At 33.8% G+C, this 23448-nt stretch overlaps 3 protein-coding genes across 9 annotated transcripts in view; all 3 read left to right on the forward strand.

Annotated features, from left to right (window-relative positions):
• The first annotated feature begins 16 nt into the window (after positions 1-16).
• On the forward strand, positions 17-9908 carry LOC123008616 (eukaryotic translation initiation factor 4E transporter-like). Of its 5 annotated transcripts, none has more exons than XM_044404510.1 (13): positions 17-487; positions 2933-3092; positions 3146-3242; positions 3292-3697; positions 3973-4379; positions 4429-4735; positions 4788-4906; positions 4955-5240; positions 5318-5536; positions 5765-5818; positions 5922-6188; positions 6239-6688; positions 9053-9908. In XM_044404510.1, exons 1-13 carry the CDS (start codon positions 433-435, stop codon positions 9244-9246), a joined length of 3021 nt encoding a protein of 1006 aa, XP_044260445.1. In that variant the 5' UTR covers positions 17-432; the 3' UTR covers positions 9247-9908. The 5 variants fall into 5 exon arrangements, with proteins under 5 accessions (XP_044260445.1, XP_044260447.1, XP_044260443.1 ...); XM_044404508.1 differs by lacking the exon at positions 17-487 and adding an exon at positions 2736-2877; XM_044404512.1 differs by lacking the exon at positions 5765-5818.
• Positions 9909-10656: 748 nt separating this feature from the next.
• Positions 10657-18235, forward strand: LOC123009099 (titin-like). Its single transcript, XM_044405225.1, has 7 exons — positions 10657-10937; positions 11105-11165; positions 11219-11286; positions 11336-11587; positions 11637-16657; positions 16708-17452; positions 17501-18235. Exons 1-7 carry the CDS (start codon positions 10774-10776, stop codon positions 17772-17774), a joined length of 6585 nt encoding a protein of 2194 aa, XP_044261160.1. The 5' UTR covers positions 10657-10773; the 3' UTR covers positions 17775-18235.
• Positions 18236-18340: 105 nt separating this feature from the next.
• Positions 18341-23448, forward strand: part of LOC123009097 — an 18157-nt gene continuing 13049 nt past the window's right edge. For all 3 annotated transcript variants that reach the window (XM_044405222.1, XM_044405223.1, XM_044405224.1), the window contains exon 1: positions 18341-19458. In XM_044405222.1, coding sequence (XP_044261157.1) covers positions 19295-19458 — 164 coding nt within the window. In that variant the 5' untranslated portion in view covers positions 18341-19294. The remainder of the gene's footprint in view (positions 19459-23448) is intronic.

A 23448-nucleotide genomic window follows, 5' to 3' on the forward strand; every position in this document is an offset into this window, starting at 1 on the left:
TCCGCTAGGGGTCGCTGTGGTTTGAAAGGTGAAAGAAAGGCATATGGCGTACGTTTCTATTTTTGCTAAAATCTCAATAAAATTAAAGTGAAAAACGGTTAGTGTTGTGCATAGTTGTGAGCAACAAATTCAAGATTATTTCGCGTTTATTATCCAAATGTTTGACGGCAAAAAAATMCGGTGATTTTCGGTTTGTTTACGTATGTGCGTATGTTGAGTTTTTTGTTGACGAATTATTAGAAAAACGGACTGTGATATTAAACTTAGTTGTAACATAGTTTGATTTCGTAATTAGCTCCTCGATTTATTTATTAATATATTAGGGCCGATTTAGTGCGTAAGTGATTCGAGAGAAAACCCAACACAAAGACTGATTTGGACGAATTTACCAAAGACAGAGACAGTTTGTACATAAATTGTAGTTTTTTTGGGATGTCGGTGACCGAAGAGGCTTCGGCAGCCCCTGGAGAAGCCCCGCCTGTGAACGGTAAGTGGCCCCAAAATTGCTCAAAACCGTTCATTGTTCCGTTATCACGGCGATAAGGGGTTTGGGGGTTCACWAGAAAGGGGGGAGTTACGCAAGAGTCGGAAAATTTGAGTTTTCTTACYAAATTGGAAAATAATTGGGAGGCGTTGATTAAATGACGTAACTCTTTGTTTCAAAAACTTTGACATTTTGGCACACTTGATTCAAAAGAAAACGGAATTTGAGCCGAGATTTCTCCGTTATTTAATCATCAAACGGCCTCAAATTCCAATTTTTCATCGCCTTCAGAAACAACATTGTATTTAACGTTAAATAGATGTTGCGACACMTGTTCTTATTATAAATAGATTTATTATTATAAGAGGTGCTAATTAAGTGTAGTTATTTAAGACATATAAAAAAATACCCTTAAGCACATCAGGAACCGACCTGACTTAAGCGTTAATCAACATTTTGTCTTTCTGTTTTTATATTAAAAAAACTGTTTTTTTTTTAAATCTCTAAGTGGCTTGTGATTTCAAAATTGGGTTTGCTATACTGTAAAATAGAGACAGAAGATATGAAATTTGACAGGTTTGATCTTCTGTCTTTACATTTTCAATTGTTGCCAAAATCACAGTCATTTGATTTAATTAAAAAAAAGATTCAGTTATAATTACTGCATTTTTTTATGAGATTTTTTTTAATTTTTTATTTTTCAAATAAATTTCAATTGTTCATATTTACGTTAGAATATATGTTTAATAAAAAAAATATTAATATTTATTGCATTTTTTTCTTTTATATTTTTCATTGTTGCCAACTTAACTTCAAGATCGCAGGACACTTGATTCAATGAAAAAATGATAAAAGATTCAGTTATAATTACTGCATTTTTTATGAGAAATTTAATTTCAATTGTTCATATTTAGGTTAGAATATTTATTTAGTCTTTATTTGGGCAAAGTTTAGCCCACTATTTATTACTATTTTCTAAATGAAGTTTTTATTTTTCATTTTCAAAAGAAAATTACAGAAATTGCAACAATAGTAAATATGAAATTAGATATGCTATCAATGTTGCCAACTTAATTTCAAAATCACAGGCCCCTTTGATCGCAACATTAATATTATAGTATTGCCACTGTATTGCTATATATTTTTTAAATCAGATACTTATTAACAATGAAAAATTTTTGAAATTTGACAAAAGCCTATTCAAAAAAAATAACTTTTTTGATGGAATTTTGCAAAATATGTTGTTTTTTTTTGTTAATTTTTAGTTACAAAAATTGGAATTCGATGTTTAGCTGTTCCAAATTTTTCTAATTAGTGGTTTAGTAAAAGAATTCTGATCAGGGTTGGCTGTGATTTCAAAATTGGTTTTCTGTCTTTGCATTTTTCAATGTTGCCAACCTAATTTTAATATTGCAGGTCACTTGATCGCAAATTAATTTATCAATTTGTGCACGATAATACGTCAATTGTTTTTGAACAATAATAATAATAATAACACCAACGCAAGAAAAAATAGCATACAAATCTCAACTTTTGACATTGAAGGTAAAATATTAACGTGAACTAGCATTTTGAGAAAAATATAATGTGAAACATAATAAAAATAAATAAAACAGTGTTGCCAACCGAATTTCAAAATCATAGCTTACTTTACAAATTCAATTAAATTCATGATATTACTTCGGTTAATATTTATTCGATTTATTCGACTTTTTTGAACTTAAAAGGAAAAGCCCAATTTTTGACGATGAAGTGTTTTAGATGTAATTTAGCACTAAATATCACACCTTTTTACTTGTTTGAAACCTTTTTTTTATCAAATCTTTGATTGTTTTAATACAAGATTTAAATATTTGAAATTCACCAGTTTTTAAAAGTATGTTTGTAATTAAAGATTATAGAAATCTATTTTATTTAGTGTTTTTATCATTTTTCAAGGAAAAAATTGTTACATACCAATTGAAATTGATTGCGAAATATGAGATATTTATTGTCTGAAACTTTCAATAAAATTTTCAGTTCTATTTTTACGAACTGTTATCAAAAACTGTAACAACTATTACACCAATGTTTATCAGTAATAATATGATATCTTCATTTTCCTCTTATCGTTTATTATGTTTTACGGAATTGCAACAATAATATTGATAGAATTTTATACCTACGTCACTGGAAACTTGTCCTCTAAGTCTCATTTTTATCTCCCTAACTTTTTTTTTCTTTTTCACACCTCGACACTTTTTCCAGTCGATATTTATCAGGTGGTGTCGCCATTGCTTGATTTTGTGTCGTGGCTTTTTAAATTTGAATAATGGCAAAATCACGAATTTTAAATAATAAATCGAATGCAACTTTAGGCAAAAAATCAACTAGAATTAAGCACGTGTCTTGGAGTAATAATTTTTGTAAAAAAATATATTTTTTTTTTAATTTCCATTATGCTTCTAGGGGATGAACAAGGTGCTTGTTTGACCGGAAATTCTGAACTTTCGGATCCGGCAATTTTGGCCGTAAATCCGAAATTTCGTTACGAAAAAGATGAATTATTGAAGTTACGTGATGCTCCATTGTCTCAGCGAAAACCCGATTTTTTGGACATCAATGAAGTGTAAGTTTATCACAATTTTTTTAATGTATAAATCAAACATTTTCTGTATTTAGTTCGCCGACTATTTGGGATCCGACTCGCTGGAATTTCGATAAGAAAAAATCCGATACTCCGACTGAAAATGGCCCAAGAAGTGTCGATGATCATAGGGTAAGACTTAAAATTATATACAGAGTGTATCAAAATAATGATAATTTAGCGTCGTCCTGGTGATCCACGTGAACGCATCCGAAAAGAAAACGATGGAATTGTATTAAGTCCTCAACGTCGAAGTTTTAATTCCGGTTGTTGTGTTCCGGGTCGTGAAACAAGAACAAATACCACGAATCGGCCTCATAGTCCTTTAGGAAAGAACGAATCGCATTTGAGTGGTGTTAGAGAGATACAAACAAATAGTAGAAGAATCGGAAGTGGAAGAATTTTAAGAGATTCCTGGGATTTCAGTGAGAAACAGGAAAATGAAACTGAGTACAATTTTCGACCGCAACAGAGAAATGAAAATCAGGATAGGAGGTCGTTTGGGAGAGATTTCGATGTCGGGAGGGACAAGGACAAGGATAGGAGGAGTGGGGGAAGGTTCAACGAGAGGAGGAGGATCAGTGGAGGTAAATATCAATTTTTGATTTCAAAAAAATAAAAATAAAAAAACGTATTAAACACAATACTTTGACTACTTTGTAGAAGTGGTATTTAAAAATAATAAAATAAATTTCAATTTTCCATCTTAACACATTATTTATCTTGATTGTTACTCTAATGATTATATTTATTTACTTGAGCTGTACAATTGTTCAATTTATTGTAAATTTTATATAAAAATTCAAATTGTTATTCACCCTTCTTTGTTTTTGATTTATTTTTTTTTCTCTTGTTTTGTTAGGCGACTCGCGTGACGAGGAGCCCGAATGGTTCTCCTCCGGTCCGTCATCTCAAAACGATACGATCGAATTGCGCGGTTTCGACGAATCGGATCGTCTCGGCAAGAAGAAAATGTCACCAGCGCAAACAAAACGAGCTCGTGATTGGTTCAAAAAGAAGACTGAAGTGACAAGTGTGACTGAAGAAAAGGAAGAAATGAATGAAGTTGGTAATGGTGGTGGTGGTGGTGGTAGATCAACACCTACAACACAAAGCGGTTCAAGTGATACAAACGCCGGTGAACAAACGAACGAAAGTGGCGAAGGTGACGGCAAACACAATCAAGAGAAGAATCTAAATGATCAATCGTCGATTTTTGAAGATATTTTGAAGTCGGATAGTATCCCCGGATTGCCGGGGTTGTTAACAGTGAGTTGGGTTTTTGTAAAAAAAAAATTTTTAATTAATTTTATTATAGAATGGTGTTGGTGGCGACGGTGACGCTACCGGGAAATCCCGCTTCAGTAAATGGTTTTCAGTCGAAAATACTGAAAGTCGACGTTCTTCCATGCAAGACGAGCCTATTTTCAAGAATTTATTGAAGGATTTGAACGAACCAAGTGTGTCGATTCCGGGTGATTCAAGTTCGTATTTCGCCCCCATTTCGCCAGCTGCTAACACGGGAGGAAGTCTAGGGAGTGCCACTGGGGCCAATGCCAAATCTATCAATATTATGGAGATGTTGCAAAGGGGGAAACAAAATGACACTGGGGGAATGAAACAGCGTAAGAAGAAGAAAAAAAACAGTTGTGGAGTTTGTATTAAGTGATTTTATAGAAGTTTCAGGTCGTATTATGAATTTGGACGAGCTTGAGGCGAAAATGAGGCAAAACACCGAGCCCCAAATGCACAAACATCCAAAATCTGAAGAGGACTTGACTGCGTTCAATCGATTGGTTAGTTTTTCACTTTTTTTTCTGCAAATTTCACATTTTTGTTTGCAGTTGGCTCACATTTCGGGGAACCACACAGCGTCGGCTAAGACACAACCGATGAGTTTGATGGAGATGCTGTCGCACTCACAGCAACAGGATGAGGCACACGCTCGTATGGCTCAACTTTTAGGTCCATCGAGTCCTGGTTTACAAGTCCAAAGTCAACAACAGAAGGAAATGCTGTCGAAATTGATGAGTGCTAATATGCCAATTCGGGCTTCGCCTTTGTCCGAAATGGGGATACAGCAAAGTCGTGAATTATTGAGTCGACCAGAAGCACAAGCTATACTTCAAGGTAAGTGTGTATGAGGGGGTGATTTCGTATCACACATGGTGTGTTAGTTAAGATTGACGATTATAAAAATTGTAAAGGTCTGAAAATTGGTGACATCACGCCACAACATTTATACCAACAACTGGCGAATCCGGCCCTGCAGCCACGTCATCGTGAGATGCTCGTCACCATATTGAAATTACAGGGTGGGGGTGTAGGACCTAGTCCGAGAGTACTTAGTCCTGTTGCCCCTCATCCTATGTTTCAACAGCAACAACAACAACAACAATTACGTGTTTCGCCATTGCCGCCCAATGGTGAGTCCGCACGGACGCTGATGCTCGACTGTTTTCACGTAGTTCATCTGTTTTTGCTTTCGCTTTGTTGTTTTTTTCTATGTATGTAGACGCTTATAGGTTTTTTTTTCTCTCTATACATACAGGGTGAGTCAACAAAAACAATGTTACATCATTAGCTGATGGCTCACCCTGTATGTTCCAAACACGCCACTTTGCCAACTATACCCTGTATATTGTTACAAGCAGCATACTGTGTGTCTCCAATAATGGCCACAAGTCCAAACACCCTCACTGTACCCGGTGAGTCATCATTGAAATTCTTTCATCCATCAATCCACCGGCACACTAAAAATTTCATTGATCATCCCTGTATACATATAAATTTTTCTAAAAATTTTTATAGCTCTCCATCAACGCATCCCATCACCACGTGAATTACAAGTCCATACACAAAACATTCTACAAAGGGCGTTAATTAAGAAAAAACTCGAAGAACAACAAGAAAACTATCGTAAGAAACAGGAAATGCAACAACGAGGTCAAAGTCCCAGCAACAACAACAATAATAATAATAACACTAATCAAGCGAGTAAAAGTGTTTCGTCTCCGACTCCGTTAGCTTTTACGCCGACTTCAGTATTAAGAAAAATGACAGCGGAAAAAGACGAAGGTTGGTAACACTTCCCTAACAATTTTTCTTCTTCTAATAAKTGTTGTTAGGTGGGAAAGATGTGACGAAACTTGTCGAGGGTGCAAAATTGAGTCAAGGTCGTGCCGTCACTGGAATGCGTCCTCAACCTCAACAACAGCCACAACAGCAACCGCAACAATGGTCACAATATCCGTTGAATATTAAACAAGCTGGTCGTCCGATTGTTAAAGCAAATACATTTCAACCTCCGCAACAGCAACAACAAGAACAATTTTTTACTCAACAACAACAACAGAAATTTTTAAATCAATTGCAACAACAGCGAAAAGCACCCAATTATCATGGCCATGGTTCGATGCAAGGTCATCATTCACAATATTCCAGTACTAATAATCAACAGTTCTCCCAGTTGACTCAACAACAACTCAGAGCTCAACATCAACAGCATGCCAGACCGACGAATGTACAACAACAGCAAGGACACGGGGCGTGGCAACAGTACCTTAATCCGCAACAAAGTAAGTCATTCGAAAATCTCAATATTTTTGTGTTTTTAGCTCAARAATGTGTTTAAACGCGATTTTTCGGCTTGTTTGTCGAAATTTTTGCTAAAATTATTCTATTTTTGGTTGTAAGACGTGWTAAGTTGCTAAGAAAATAGAAAGATATTTTGTTTTCCACCTAATTTGTGATTTTTTGCTCAGTTTAGCGAAATGTTGCAAAAAAAACTGAGTTTTTGACTCAAAACTGTCCTTAAATTCTTGAAATAGGTAAGAATGACACCATTTTTGACCGAATTTCGTGATTTTTTGGCTTATTTTTAACGCAATTTTGCAAAATAATTACGTTTTTATCTGAAAAATCTCTTTGAGAGTTCGAAGAAGACAAAAATAATCGTAGATTAATCTAATTTGGTGATTTTTTTGTTATATTTAAGCGAAATGTTTTAAAAAACTTAAAATTGCATCTCAAAAACTTTTTAATTGTTCGAAAGAGGTAAAAGTAGTAATTTTTTGTCTAGTTTAGTGAAATCTCGCGGAAAAAAACTGAGTTTTGACACAAAACCGTGCTTAAACACTTGAAATAAGTAAAAATAACACCATTTTTGACCTAATTTTGTGATCTTTTGCCTTATTTTTAACGCAATTTTGTGTTTTTACTTGAAAAACGTTTTTACAGGCTCTGAAAAATACAAAAATAATACTATATTTAATTTAATGATTTTTTGATATATTTAACGGAAATTTTGTAAAAAAAACTTGAAATTTCAGCTTGAAAACTTTATAGTTGCTCGAAAGAGGTAAAAGGAGTATTTTTTTTGTCTAGTTCATTGAAATCTCGCGAAAAAGACTGAGTTTTTGGCGAAAAACCGTGCTTAAATTCTTGAAATAGGTAAAAATGACACTATTTTTGACTCAATTTCGTGATCTTTCGCCTTATTTTTAACAAAATTTTGCAAAATAAAAATGTTTTTTGCTGAAAAACGTTTTAAATTTGTAATTTCTCGGTCTAATTTAACAAAATCTAGCAAAAAACTTGTGTTTTTAGGTCACAAATGTGATTATTAAACTCTTAAAATATGCAAAAAAAAATATTTTTTATTTAATTTGATAATTTTTTGGCTTATTTTTAAAGAAATTTTACAGGCGAGAGTTATAATTCTGGCAGAAAAACATCCCTAAACGCTCTAAAAAGTTAAAAATATCAAAGTTATAAATAATACTAAATATTTTTGGCCTAATTTGGTGATTTTTTTATGTTTATAAACGCAATTTTGCCATAAACTTGAATTTTTAACTGAAAAACTTGCTAAACTGCTCGAAAAAGGTAGAAACAATGTTATGTTTAATTTATATTAGTGTTTTTTTGGACTTTGTTGTTGCAAAATAATTACAAAAACATGCTAAAACGCTCGAAAAAAAGCAACGATCATTTTTGATCACTTYAGTAATTTTTGATTCGATTTAGCAAAATCTTGCGAAAAAATTGTGTTCAAAAATGTGTTACTACTATAGTGTGTAATGCGTTACTAAAATAGTATTACTTTGATCTAACTCTCTTACATAATTTGGTAGTTTTTAGGCTTTTTTAATAATTACAAAAACATGCTAAAACATTCGATAGCAGCGATGAGATTCTGATTTTTGATCAGTTTGGTGATTTTTGGTCCGTTTTAGCAAAATCTTGAGAAAAAAATGTCTTTTTTAATTTAATAATTTTTCAGTATGTTTAGGCGAAATTTTGCGAAAAATCTAGAGTTTTTAGCCCAAAAACTCGCTAAATTACTCGAAAATGTAAAAATAATGTCACCTTTGCCTTGTTTGACTTGTTTTTTGGCTTATTTTTAACGAAATTTTGCAAAATAATTACGTTTTTAGCTGAAAAACGTCTTTTTAGTTAAAAATGTAATTTAAATGCTTGAGAAAGACAAAAATAACATATTTTTTTAAATATAATTTGGTGATTGTTTATAATTTTTTAATGTGTTAGGCGAAATTTTGCAAAAAAGCTAGAGTTTTTAGCCCAAAGACTTACTACATTGCCCGAAAATGTAAAATTGATGTCATCTTTGACTTAATTGAGTTATTTTTGGGCTTATTTTTGTTGAAATTTCGCGAAATAAACGCAAAAACAAACGTAAAAAGTAAATAAATGATACAATTTTTGACTTAAATCTCTCAAAAAGTTGAACTTTCTTTAGCTCAAAAGCCTGCTTGTAAAAGGCAAAAATAATGTCATTTTCTACCTGGTTTGATAATTTTTGTCTCAGTTTAGCAAAATCTGATTTTCGGTTTAATCTATTAATTTTTTATATTCTTAATAAACATATTTTTTGTTATAATCTAATAATTCTGTATTTTCTAACACCTTTTTCGTTGCAGATAGGGGTCAGGTGGGCCGCGGGGGCACCGACGGAGACTTGTCGCCGACAAGCAACCAGTTGACTCGTTGGTTTTCGCCGGATTTATTGGAGAGGGCCCGCGTGGGTGAATTACCGAGCACAGCCGGCTTGTCTCAGAATTTACTCAGTTTGGAGGAGATCGAAAGACTTACAGCCCCACCGGTCCACAATTAATTTATATACTCAGTACCTGGCCTGTTCGACTCGTATAGAAATTAGAATTTTTTTGGTGACAAGCATTTAAAGGTTGCAAAAAATCGGTTTGTTACTAATTTTAGAAAGAAAAAAAAAACAATCTCAACGAAAAGAACTCTTACATTTAACAATTTAGTGGCATTATTGTCGTAGATGACGTGTGTCAAATATTATTTTCGTTCAATTAATACTCACGACCGGTGAAATTGCGACAGATTCGATTCATTGAAAATGTAATTTTTTGTAAATAGTCATGAAAAATGATTCAATTGTGATAGTCGTAGTAAGTCGTCGGGTCGGGTTTGTCGCAAAACAGTCGCAGAAGAAGAAAAAATGGTCGATAAAGCTCCAATAGATGTGTCTGTGTCTCAGAACGATGTTCTTTTTGTTTCCGTGTGGGATTTCGGGGAAAWTTTTTTGCTTTGTTTTGGATTCTGATAGCGAGACGTTTCAGTTACGGTTTGATGTTTTAGGAATTTTTCGTTTCATTTTGGTGTTTAATCGGGGCTTTAGACACCGTTCATTGTTTCAAAAGAAAAAACAAAACAAAAATTATATATAATATATACACATTATAAACGTACAATGTAAGAACATGCTGTACTATTGTTAATTAAGTATATATAAGGAACTGATGATGATGATGTTTTTCATTTGTGTTTTTCGTGACAAGGTCGGAAAATGGAAAATTGCATTTTTTTCTCTCTATCTTCTCTCACTCGAGTGTTTAAACGAAATTTCATTGTAAAAGAAACAAAACATTCCGTTCGCGTCGTGTTATTTATTGTCGAAAAAATGTGCTCTTGACTAAATTAGACTCATTTTCGTCTGTTCAAATTACTATTATTTTGTGTTTTGAAGCTTGCATCAATTTTATTTTTAAAAAGTCAATCAAATGTGAATTATGTGAATTACTGACATGCATATTTTGTTTTCAAATCAATAAAACATTCAAACAAAGCCAGATTTTTTAAACACCTGTCGCCAAGTCCTTTTCCCTCAGTATTTATTAAAACAAATTTCTAAACACAGACCGTAATATGTCGATAAAAAAGTTTCCTTCATTTTGTTGCGCCATCAAATTGTGTTAAACAAAACTTCTAGTAGCCAATTATGCTTATTTTCGAAACAATACAAATTGTGTTTGCCGCTTTCGCAAGGGGAAAACCTTAGAGACGCAAAAACACTGATTCGTATTTCTAGTTGTGTCAATTCTAATTTTGGCTATAAATTTTGGAATTATAAGTGTAACAGACAATAAATAATTATCAACAAATACGTTTAAACCGATTTTGCATCTCACTGTTTTTTAGAAATAATTTATTTTCCACTTGACTTTGTGTTTTTCACCAGGTGAAAAAAAGGTTGGTAATAGTTGTCACTAAAATTTTCCAACGCAAATATTTTAGGTTAGAGAGCGGTGAACAAACAAACGAATTATTAGAGCTACAAATTCTGAAAACAGTGCTGAAAAGTGTTTTCAGGCGCTACATTTTTCAGCGCACAATGGCTGACGATGAATACGACAGAAAATTTGAGAATCTCCAGCAGTATATCCCCTTTTTGGAGAGCATGATAGAACAGTTGATGGACCCGAAGAGGAAAGACAAGGAACCACAATTGACGAAAATGGTATCCTTGCATGCGATGATTACGGATAGGAAGAAAAAGTGAGTAATTGGGGCCTTGCATGGGGGCTGCGTCGGGGGTGACCCCGACAAGCCAACGTAGACAATTCGGGCCGTGTAAATTGTATTAAAAATTTGGCGCGAATTATTTTTTTTTATTCAATTTATTAAACACCCAAAATTCAATTAATTAATTGTGATTTTTTTAGGTTAAAAATGAAAACTTTAATCAAATGTGAAGAAGTAATTGTAAAATTATATGACAAAGCTGTGAGTACAATCACTGTCTTAAAAACAATTCAAAATTGCTTTTTATTTTGTAGAAATCAAGTGGTAAACTTCATTTATCTCCAAGTCCACCTTCAGCGTTGACCAAAAAAATACCAGAGGGGTTTGTCCATTTTCTTTACTATTTTTCTAAACTAATTGCATATTTTTAGTCAACCTTCTGGTAGTTGTAGTGATAATAAACCTAGAATAGAGATTCCAGAACAATTGAAAGCGTTTCAAGATTTACCAACGAGAAAACCGGTGTCTTTTTCTATTACCAAACCAGTTAAAGTAATAAAAGGAGCCTCTAGTATCTTTAGTGAAAATCAAAATTTGGAAATAAGAAGAAATTCAAATGAGAAATCTGTATCTAACACAGAAGATAAAGATACAAAACCAAGACGTGAAAAAATACCAGAAGGGTTTGTCCATTTTCTTTACCATTTTCCTAAACAAATTGCATATTTTCAGGCATTTGAATCAACCTTCTGCTAGTTGTAGAATAGAGATTCCAAAAGAATTGAAAAAGTCTACAAATTTAACAAAGAGTGAAAATAAGGTTAAACATGTGTCTTTTTCTACTACTAAACCAGTTAAAATGGCGAAWGAAACCACCCGTAGCGTTGGAAATAATCAAATTTTGGAAATGAGAAGAAATTCTAATGAGAAATCAAGTCATATGAGTAACCATAAGTTAGATAATACAAAACCAAAACATGAGTCAAATAGTAAAGAAGAGACAGTTAAGGCTAGTGAAGCAAAAACCGAAACGGTTTATCAACGACTAACCGACAAATACAATCCTAAACCGAAAACACCTCTTCTACCAACTCCCCTCCTCAATAAACCAGCAGTTGTACCGAGAATACCTCTACTACCAATTCCTCCACATCCCTTCATCTTGAATAATCCAGCGATTGTACCTCAAATCCTCCCTAGCATTCCTTTACCCCAAATTCTCTCTAATGTTCTTTCTTTCATTAATTTGACCAACGAAAAAATAGATAATCAAAAAACACTTCCACTACACATTGGTGCTCCACCCATCTTGAATTTCATTAACAACACGGTGATTGAAAATAAACCAAATTTTTCTCTCAATCTATCAAAACCTGAGGTACAAGTAACCAACGATGAACAATTAGAAAAACCTATAAACAACACAGAGCTTAAAGAGAAACTTAATCATTCTCTCAATCAAGTTACCAATGATGAACAAGTAGAAAAACTTATAAAAAAAAGAAATCCTAACAAACAACAACGGACGCGTATCAGACTCCTACTGAAACAACAGAACAAGAATTCCTGTTGTGTAACTCCAACACCTCTAAAAGATCTGAAGTTGGACAATTCCCAAACAACTCCACAAAATTCTAGGGACCCGAGGTTGGAGAAGAGTTGTAATTCTTCAATTCCAACTGATCCTCCAYCAATCTTGAATTTCGTTAATACAGASCTTAAAGAGAAACCTAATTTTTCTCTCAATCAACCAAAACCTGAGGCACAAGTTACCAATAGTGAAGAAATGGAAAAACCTAAGAAAAAAAAACGTCCTAACAGAAGGCAACGGAAGGTTAATAGACTCCTACGGAAACAACAGAACGAGAATTCCTGTTTTCCAGTTCTAACACCTCCAAAAGACCTGAAGTTGGACAAAAGTTGCAATTCTCCAACACCTCCACAAGACTCGAGATTGAACAAGAGTGACAATTCTCCAACACCTCCAACAGTCTCTAGAGACCCAAGGTTGAACAAGAATTCCGATTTGTCACCTCCACAAGACTCTAGAGACCCGAATTTGAACAAGAGTGACAATTCTCCAACACCTCCAACAGTCTCTAGAGACCCAAGGTTGAACAAGAATTCCGATTTGTCACCTCCACAAGATTCTAGAGACCCAAGGTTGAACAAGAATTCCGATTTGCCACCTCCACAAGACTCTAAAGACCCAAGGTTGAATCGGAATATAGTATATGACCAGAAAGAAAAYACCTTGTATGAACCAAATGTTACGGACTCGAAACCTAGYACAAGTACAGTAAAAGAAAGTGAAGATGTTGTTTCAAGTAGTGTCTCACCTTCTWTCGAGTGCAAATGTAAAATAATTGAGAGTCTCAAAGAGGAAAATGYCGGAGTTGGTGAAATATCCTCAACCAATGACATTCAAGAAAACCACTCAAAACCTGAAGATGAGACCGAGATTATTAATAAATTCTTGATGAAACATTTAGAGRATGAACGCACTCGAAGCATTACATCAACTTTTATCAAAAATTTGACTAAAACGATCGGTGACGAGCAATTAAAAATGGTAGTGGAGAAAGTTAATACGTWTCGTGCAGAAGAAGAAGAAAAACGTCGATTAAAAAAGAGAAAAATTAAACAAAAAAGAATATTGTTGAGGAGGCGAAAGAGGAGAGAAATGCTTATGAAGATTCGCAAAAGGGAAGAGAAGAAGAAAGAGGAAGAATTAGTCGCTGTGAAGAAGAAGAAGAAATCTAAATCCAAATCCGAACTCGATTTGCTTCACGAAGACATCAATGGGATGTTTATAAGAGATGAAATTATGCGAGCGACTGGTCCAAGAAGTTGTCGATTGACGAAAAACGCACCACAACCTGAAACTGTCGATGAAAAGAGTAAAATTGCGCTGAAAAATACACCACAACCTGAGACTGTCGATAAAAAAAGCAAAATTGCGCTGAAAATTACACCACAACCTGAGGCTGCCGATGAAAAAAGCAACATTGCGCTGAAAAATACACCACAACCTGGGACTATCGATAAAAAAAGCAAAATTACGCTGAAAAATGCTCCACAACCTAAGACTATCGATGAAAAAAGCAAAATTGCGCTAAAAAATTCACCACAACCTGAAAAATGCAATTTTGATTCTAAAATTAGTTCAGAAGAATTGAAAGAAATGATAAATGTTAGAGTGCTTCTACCTAAAATTTCGGTTAAACTTGACAACAAAACCGTCAGTGGTGAAGAGAAAGAAAAGTCAAGTGAACGAAAACGGGCAAAATCTCCTGATGTTGTTCCGAAAGCGAAACGTCGAAAAATTGAAGAAGAGAAAATCACCAAACAAACGGAATTTACCGAACCCGATAAGGATTACTTTTGTTCGCAATCTGTTAACTTCAAGTTGGCTTGCAAGCTTTGTGATTTCTTTGGGAATAATATAACTAGACATTATCGCATTAAACATCCCGAATCGGAAGTTTTATCATCGAGATTACGACCWGATAAGGCCAAACAAGCGATAAAAGACTCACTTGAATTCAAATTGGACGAAACTGAAGAAGTGACTGTTGCTTCGTCACGACTWTATGCTTTTAAATGTCGTTTCTGTGACGTTGAAATGCAAACAACACAYTCAAATTTTTTCGATCATATTTCAACCCATACAGGAGAATACCGACATTTGTGCACTTTGTGCTCGTTTTCTGTGAGCACACGAAGGGCTCTAAGAAATCACTGTGAGAAGAATCACAAGAAAAACTATTATCCGAGTGTAGTTTGGATTAGGTCAAGAATCTATGGTTATATTTGTCTCGAGTGTAATTTTGTTCAAACAAATCGAAAGACTGTTGAAAATCACGTCAATGTTTATCATTTAGAAGAAGGCAAGAAGATAATGAAGATACACTTATCGACGTATGATGATACTGCTGTTAGGTTGAAGAATGAGGCTGAAGGAAGAATCCAAATTCTTGATGAAGATAGCGACAAGACAGTTAGTGAGGAAAATATGCTAGTTGAAGAAGAGAAGACTGAAGAACCGCAACCCAAACCAACGGAAACGGAAAAGACACCACTTTGTGAAGACAGTGGGATGAAAAGTGTGATTGAAGAACCGCAATCTAAACGAAAGAAAACTGAATTGCTGGACGACAAGAAAGAATCACAATCCAAACCAGAACCTTTAAAAATAATAGAATCACCAAAAACTGTAATGGGGAAGCTTCAAGGTGAAGAACAGAAAGATATTGAGATTGAAGAACCGCAAACTGAAGAAATGAGCAATCGGATGCTTGACAACAAGAACGACGATTCGGATTCGGATGTTGTTTTCGAGAATGAACCTGAATTACAATCTTTACCAAAGACTACAAATATTGAAGAACAGAAAGATGAGACCCAAGAACTTCAGTCTAAAGGACTGAAAATAGAAGAAACTGAAGATTCAGATTCGGATGTTATTTTTATCGAGAGTGAACCAGAACCTTTAAAAATAACTATAATGGAGAAGCTTCAAGGTGAAGAACAGAAAGATATTGAGATTGAAGAATCGCAATCTGAACGACTGGAAGAAAGTGAAGAAATGAGCAAGCTTGACAATAAAGAAGATTCGGATTCGGATGTTGTTATAGAATCACCAAAGACTATAAATGTTGAAGAAGAGGAAGATGAGATCCACGAACCTCAATCTAAACGAATGAAAACAGAAATAAGTGAAGATTCAAATTCGGATGTTATTTTTGTCAAGAGTGAACCTTTACAAGTTATAGAATCACCAAACGTTGTGAAGCTTCACAAGGAAGGTCCACCTGCGTTGTCTCCTCTTGTAGAGACAAAACCAAATCATTGGATTTATAGCATCATCCGTGCTGGATTTTTAAACATTAATAAATACGAAGATGGGCTTGAGTATGTCTGTAGAGTCCCTTCGTGTCTCTTTTCAACTCGAGTTCGCGACAGGTTTGTGTCCCATTGGGACGAAGATCATACTCGAATCAATGGTTGTTATAAAATGACCAAATGTAAGATCTGTCAAGTTGATATCAAAGCAACACTTGATTCACCTCTTTTGACCACTTTTTTCACACATGTTGAAACTAAACACTTGGAAGCAGAAAGCTCACCTCCCGTTTTACGTATCCGTCGCTTAAGCGGTGATAAACTCTCAAGAAAGGAAGAGGAAGAAACTGAAGAGGAGAATCCTTTCGGGATTAAAATTGCCGGTATTGTGTCACTCGCCGAAAACGAGAAACGTTCAAAAGAAGAAGAAAAAATGGAACGTGTGGTCCTTAAAGAATTCAAATTGTCACAAATTGAGAAAGCAACAAAATGGAAGTCAAAAGAAGCAATGAAAACATTTTTGGAATGTCCAGAAGCACTATACAAATGTCCACAATTCTTTTGCAAGTTTGCAACAAGTCGAAGACGATTGTTTGATGACCATATTACAATGCACTTATCTTCGAAAGAACAACTTCTGTGTTGTGTCTATTGCGATGTTAAAACACCTCTAAACCAAGCAAGTCTCCATATTGGTTTAAGACACTCGAATTGTCTCTATTCGTGTTCAAAATGCTTATATCGTGCCCTAAAACCCGAGTATGTGATGGTACACATGAAAAATAAACATCCTAACGATGATAACATAGTTGCCCTATCACCAAAACAATCAATGGTTAATGCAAACAATAAACAAAAGAAATTTTCGGTGAAAAAAGCATGTCCTCCTTATAAATGCGGTTCTGAAGGTTGTGTCATTTCCCTTTTTGTGTTTTGTTTCTTATTTTGGTTTTTCTAGGTTGTACATCGGAGTTTTTTTTTATTGATGAGTACTGTGACCATGTCATTAAGAGTCATGAGGGTTTGATGACTTGTGGTTATGAAACCGATAAAATGAAGAGTGTTTTCAAGTGTGCATCGGTTGAAAGTTTGATTGATCATTACAAGTCACACAAGTGTTACCCTTTGCATTGTCTTTTGTGTAAAGGAGGTAGTGATGAATTGTATGGTATCCTCGAGCACTACTCCTTGCGTCACCCTAATAAAAATCCAGAGGTGGTTGATCGAAGAAATAGCCCCAAAGAGGCAAAAGAGGGACTTTACTACTACTACAATGATGAAGCTGTTGAGAAAGTGAGGCGTGTCTCAGTTGATGAAATTTTATCAACTGTTGAAGGGAGACAGTTCAAGGTGGTACCAATAGACCACCCAAAAAAGAAGGTTGATGGTGGAGAGTCCAGTGTGGTACCACTGGACAACCCCAAAAGTCTGAACGAAGGTTCAGATGTTGAAAGTTTGGGTTTAACAGGACGCCAACTGTACCGTTGTGCCTTTTGCAATTCATCATTTTCGAACGATTTCGGTTTTACATTACATTTTCAACAATCGAAAAAGTGCAAGAAAATCAAACCGTTGGAATGTGTGCATTGTGAGGGGAAATTTCCAAGTGTCACGTCATTAGATCAACATATTCAGTAYCATGGCAAATTGAGATTTCGATGTTCACTTTGTATAAATCGCTTTCCTTGGTTGCATCAGTTGAAGTAAGTCAGTTTTATGCAGTTGGTAATTCTGAATTGTTATAATTACAGGTTGCATTTGAAAGTTCAGCATAATGTGCGTAATTCGAGGACAATTCCAGTAATCCCCAATAAGACTAATTTCGAAAAGGATGAGTTTGTTCTAAAACAGGTGTCTAACGATGGACCAGAAAATGTTTATCAGCCTTATCAAATCGACGATTTGCTACACGATTCTACCTCTAGTTCGGAGTTTAAGTGCGCTGTGTGTGACCACACTACCAAAGCCAAGGCTAGTCTAGTGCGACATTTGCAATCACATACAGAGACAACACTGGGAAATTGACTTGTCTCGAGCAAAATGTTTAATTTCTTGGCGACTTTCTAAGCCTAGTTGAATTTTCCTTTTAATAAAACTGCATTATGTACCAAAAAATAATTATTTAAAGCACTTAATCTAGGTCAACGGTGTTGTGATCCTAGATTTTTTAGATGAAAAACCAATAGTTTTTAATAATTATAATTACGGGACAAGAAATCATGTCATCAATTTCAAAAGTTTCAGTTGATGTCGKTAATGTAGATTTCCTTTTTTACAACTCAGCAATTGTCAGTTGTCATTCCTTAATGACCTGTTTTRTTTCCTTATTGTGCGATATAATTATAAKATGTAATATAATACAGTATAATTTCTTGTATATCACAATTATGTCTCATAAAAAATTGCACTAGTTACAAATAACAATAAACATAACCTTTAAAACAACTTGCACCCACCTAAATACGGGGGCTGCTTATAAAATATTTTAAATTCGTTTTGTTCWGATGACCTGAGACCACGTTGTCTTACATTCGCCCTAATCAATAAATGCGTTTATTTCGGACTCTACAGCACTTGGAGTAAAAACCAAGAAAACGAAATCTGGTTATATTTAATTAGGTATTTCCGGAGCATTTCACTGGTAATTGAGAATGCTTTACATAAAAAACACATTACTTATAAAAAAAGGAAAAAAAAACAACTTACACAACGAAAAAATTCAAAAGTAAAACATCAATAAGAGAAAAAACAACTTTTTATTCACTTGAGTGTAGCTGGCTGTGAAAAACAATTGACAAAATGACAGTTACGACAGAAACCTTAGCCTACTCTATTTAATTATTCAAGGAAATAACCAGAGATAAGGTAAGACCTTACSTTGTCTCTGGAAATAACCCAGCAAAACGCCGTTCTTATCAATTATCGATTACATAACCAAAATTCCAGAATGTTCCAAGTCCGGTCCTGTCACCCTAATGTCACTTGTCATTTCTTCGTATTAAATATAATAACGATTTTACCCAAAACCGTTTCCACACCTATTAAAATCATAGAAATCAAGCATTACATAACAATATGTTAACGATATTATCAAAAAATGATAAGAAAAGCACATAATTCGTTTCTAAACTCGGCTTTAATAAAATTTGGGGTTAAAACATGGTACAGAATCGTTTATTTTACGTTTTTACACCAACCACTAGTTAACATTTTTTGCTCGTGAATCAAGCTACCACGCTGCGAACAATTGACTGTTCCGCAGCCGCCCGACTTCGAGTTATTGACCCTCGTTCGCCTTCGGTCGTTTCCGGCGCAACATTCTCGTCAGTAAAAGCGAAGGCAGCGGTGAGATTAATGAACGTCGTTGTTGTGGCACTAAAATCAACAATTTTAAGAAAAATTCACGCTCTATGTGTTGAAAATGAGTGCAGATATATCCCAAAAGGCATGTGAGTCAGTTTTTCGTCGCGAATGTTGTGTTTAAAGGCGCTGCACGTTGCGGCAAGTCGAAGTATTAAACGAGGTTTAATGTGCTTGTGAACAAGATGGCCGACGACGAATATAACAGAAAGTTGGAGAGTCTCCAGCAGTATATCCCTTTTTTGAACAACATGATAGTGCAATTGAAGGACCCCAGGAAGAAGAATCGGGAACAACAACTCACGAAGATGATGTCGCTGCATTCGATGATTACGGATAAGAAGAAAAAGTGAGTAGTTGGGGTTAGGGGTGGGGTCATTTAAGGCAGAAATGTCTATTTTGATGCATATTCAGAAGATGCAGGTAGGTGGCGTGTGTACTTGCAAGCAACAAATAAAGTGACCAGCGATTTTAAWATTGAGTTGGCAACAATGAATATACCCAACGCCAACTTAATTTCAATACCACAGGCCACTTTGATTAGAATAGTAGGTATATTCTGTAACAAATTTAGAATAYAACATATTCCACTCAAGTAGAAAAGTTCAAGTGACGGTTCTATGGGGGCGGAATATGTCATTCCAAACGAAGTGTAAGAATTTTCTCACACAGTTTTAATGAATATGAGTATTCTGTAATTTAGTATCAACCAAGAAGATTGTTATTCTATAATAGAAATAGTACATTACAAGCGAGGTGGTAAATATGGCATTACCTCGAGTAATTGTGTATACGATCGAGAGGCGCCAGCCATTACCACTGAGGTTTGTATGCGATTTTATTCACAATCACATTATTTTCAATCGAAAATTTGAGTAAAATGAAATTCTAACAAAATTAAAGTTCAAACGTGGTAAGCCATCCAAATGGCGTTTGATTTTTGACATTTTATAAATGTCAGAAAATTTTGAGATAATGTGTGAAACTGATTTAAAATCGTCGAAATGGAGCAGTRTAAGAGWAACTTCTACAAAAGCAATTGAATACTAATTTAGCAAAATATTATGCGTAACTGACACTTTGAAAGAAACAATTCCCGGTATTTTTGTAATTTTAAAGGTGGATATTATCGCCCAAGAGAAGTAATATTATTACTCCTCATGAGATTTAATAATGTGTTTCCCAACCTTTAAAAGTAATCGTCATATTACATTAGTGATTGTGATTGTGAAAAGTTATTTACAGTATAGATATTACGAGGGCAATCCAAAAAGAAATCTACCTAGTTATGAAATAAAAGAAGGTCACAAGTTTTGGGATAAAATTTCATGATAATTGCTTCATTTGTTACAATTTGGCAAAGAATATTTTGCAAAAAACCAGAAATGAAAGCAACTGTTTTCCATTTAAATAACGGCTATCCTCCCAGAAAGGCTAAAGCTCATTAGGGAAAAAGCTAATGGCGARCTATTTTATGATACAAGAGAAATATTAATAATGRCRAAAGTATCTACCTATTATTGGAGTTATATGGAAAGACCGTTTAAAAGGTTAAAATGCCTCTGGAAGAAAAGAARACTGTTTGTCATTCTTTAAAAAATATATWTTTTCTTTYGTTWATACAGGCGAGCAAAAAAAATTTCTGGTACTTTGAACACTTCTGTGTGAAATAGCCTCTATAAGTGCARGTGTTATGTTAATTTAYCATTAAAAACATCTGTCACAAAGACAGATAAGCGCAGATYACTTCGTCTTTTTTWAAATGAGGTTTAAGTCAGTGCCTGAAATAATGGGACTGGAGGATGTTATCTTGAAAAATAAAATGTTGTTTAAAGTTTGTTAGTCCTCTAGGTAGATTTCTTTCTGAGTCATCTTTGTTTGTATTGGTGTTATCGTTCATTGCACAAAGGAATACTGATTTGTTGATTTTTTGCGTCGTTATTGGTCAAGAAAGAAGAATTTTTAATAAGTGTACAGAAACGACCAACAAAGAAGAAAAAACCGCAAAACAACCATGAGAACCTATTTTAAATTTAAAAAAAAACGGCAGTGGAATTGCTGTGATTTAAGTGTTTCCAGCAATAGAGTGTTGTATAAATATTGACTATAGTACCTTAAGAAATTCCTTCAATCTAGATTATAGTTACAAATTTTTTATTGTGGCCAGAGAAAAAGTCAATATTTTTTCTGAGTAATAAAGAATAAAATAATCAAATTTGTTAATTGCCAAAATTGCAAGTCTAAATTCGAAGGTAGTTTATTAAATGTAAAAAGAAAAGTACAAGGTGATTCAGGAGGAATAATTAGTCTGACAAAATTCTCGATGCCCATTACACTTTTGTATGTTGCTTTGCGACACTTTTAAAAAAATTGCCATTTGAATCTGCGATGCCTATTATCATGATCAATCACCGTCATTGTCATTTTTGACAAACGCTACAAATTTATCATTAACTGAGCAAAATGTGGACCATAGAACACCATGAAGACTTATTCCAATGATGAGAAGACTGACATGATTTTAGCTTATGGAGAATGTTCGAAGAATGCATCTCTTGCTGCCCAATGATATCCCTAAAGAAAGAGCATTTTTTGACACCATYAGGTTAGTTTTGAGAAAACTGTTAAGTTATCAAAGCGAATGGTACCACTGGATGAAGCTTGTAATTTGTATTTTAATATACCCATTATTGTGTTGGTATTTCAGTTACTTCTGTTTTTTTTWAATTTTTATGTCAAAACTGACAAATTGTACGTATGCTCGCTATAATTTCATATTTATTACAAAAAATCTTTGAAATCTACCTGACCTATGAAAATGTAATGTTGGTTGCATCGCGAATTTGGTCAGGCTCATTATTCCTCGTGAATCGCACGAGTAATAATAAGCCTGAAAGTTTTTTTGAAGCAACCATTTCATAGATAACGTGTATATTAAAATATTTTGTTTTAATTAGTTAAATATCTATGAAATGTAATGATGGTTGCTTCAAAAAAAGTTTCAGACTCATTATTACTCGTTGGACACCCCCTGTATATAATGTAAGAACATAACAGAAGATTAAAAAAATATATATTTATTTTTTGCGGAACGAATGTTTAGAGTTATTTCTCAGGAAGAAGGATCTTTAAAAAAGCTATACAAAAAGTATATCATAAGAAATCAAGGAAAAAAGATACAGTCAAAGCTGGAAAGAACAATAGAATTGCTGTGTAAATTAAGCTGAAATGTTGTTAACTGTCTTAAAAATTCTTTAACAACTTTTTAAGTGTATCTAATGGGAATGGAAGAATTAATGTTTTATCTCTAAAATAAGTAATAAAATAGCATTATCTAAGAAAGAAAAATATTGAAAATGTTACATAAGTGAAAAACTAAAAATAAATTATACTGAAATTAGTTGGAACAGATTTGTTTATAACCAAAACTTGATCAGAATGTCAAAATCAAAATACTACATACATAATCTTAAATAAATTATAAAAAATGTGTCTGATTGTTTAATAGGAAGTCTCTCAAAGTTTTTGTTTTAAACAAAATTTATTTATAATATTTATTTATATTTATATCAATCTAGCCATCAAAACAAATGAAAATTCTGTTAATATTTTGAAAGTAAACGAAAATAAAGCTTTTCAGTTAATCTTTTCTATTGCATTTTTATTAATTATTACTCACTGTCTCTTTCATATAAATAGAGATGAAGTACGAGATTTCTAAGCTTTCTGAAATATTCTAAAACTGAGTGTAACCATAGTCCTAACGCTTCTATCTCTTTCTGCATCATTGATTCGTAGAGTGCATAATTCTATCAGCTTGTGGTCTTTCTCTAACGCACACATAAAATGAATTAGCACTATAGTACAAGGGTGTGGGTTCAATGCCATCATAAAGAAATAATTCACAAACTGTTTAGTAAACGTGCATACAAAAATATAAGAATATAAGAGAAAAAATTTGCTATATTGTTATTTTTAATAAATAAATGTTTTGTTTACGAACTATTTGAGGATTTCATCTCACTTTATTGGTGTATTTAACTGAAATAACACCTAGGGGATAAAAGGTTCTTGTTTCAATTTTACGTGTGCTCTGGTGAACGAGAGAAACAACTAATATCAATTTCGCCCTTCTTCAATTGTTCTGAAAGCTTGGAAATTTCGTAGTGTACAAAAAAAACTCTCTTTGAGATGTTAAAAAAAACTAAAAATAGATAAGCTAAATACTGTGTTTCAGATTTCTTTATAATAAATATTAATTTTTAATCCTATCAACTTGATTAATATATTTCTGGTTTACAATACATACAAATATGTCATCTTAAATCAATTCTAAGAA

The sequence above is a fragment of the Tribolium madens genome, unplaced genomic scaffold (genome assembly GCF_015345945.1).
Source record: "Tribolium madens isolate multiple individuals breed KSU strain unplaced genomic scaffold, Tmad_KSU_1.1 Scaffold_71;HRSCAF=194;Tcas5.2_LG6, whole genome shotgun sequence".
NCBI lineage: Eukaryota > Metazoa > Arthropoda > Insecta > Coleoptera > Tenebrionidae > Tribolium > Tribolium madens.

Excerpts from the sequence above, each read along its gene's own strand:
- LOC123008616 (XM_044404508.1), top strand. The coding sequence starts at position 2,796 with ATGGCAAAATCACGAATTTTAAATAATAAATCGAATGCAACTTTAGGC. Across the intron at positions 3,243-3,291 it reads GAAGTGTCGATGATCATAGG|CGTCGTCCTGGTGATCCACG; the intron begins GTAAGACTTAAA and ends ATGATAATTTAG. Across the intron at positions 5,241-5,317 it reads AGCACAAGCTATACTTCAAG|GTCTGAAAATTGGTGACATC; the intron begins GTAAGTGTGTAT and ends AAAATTGTAAAG.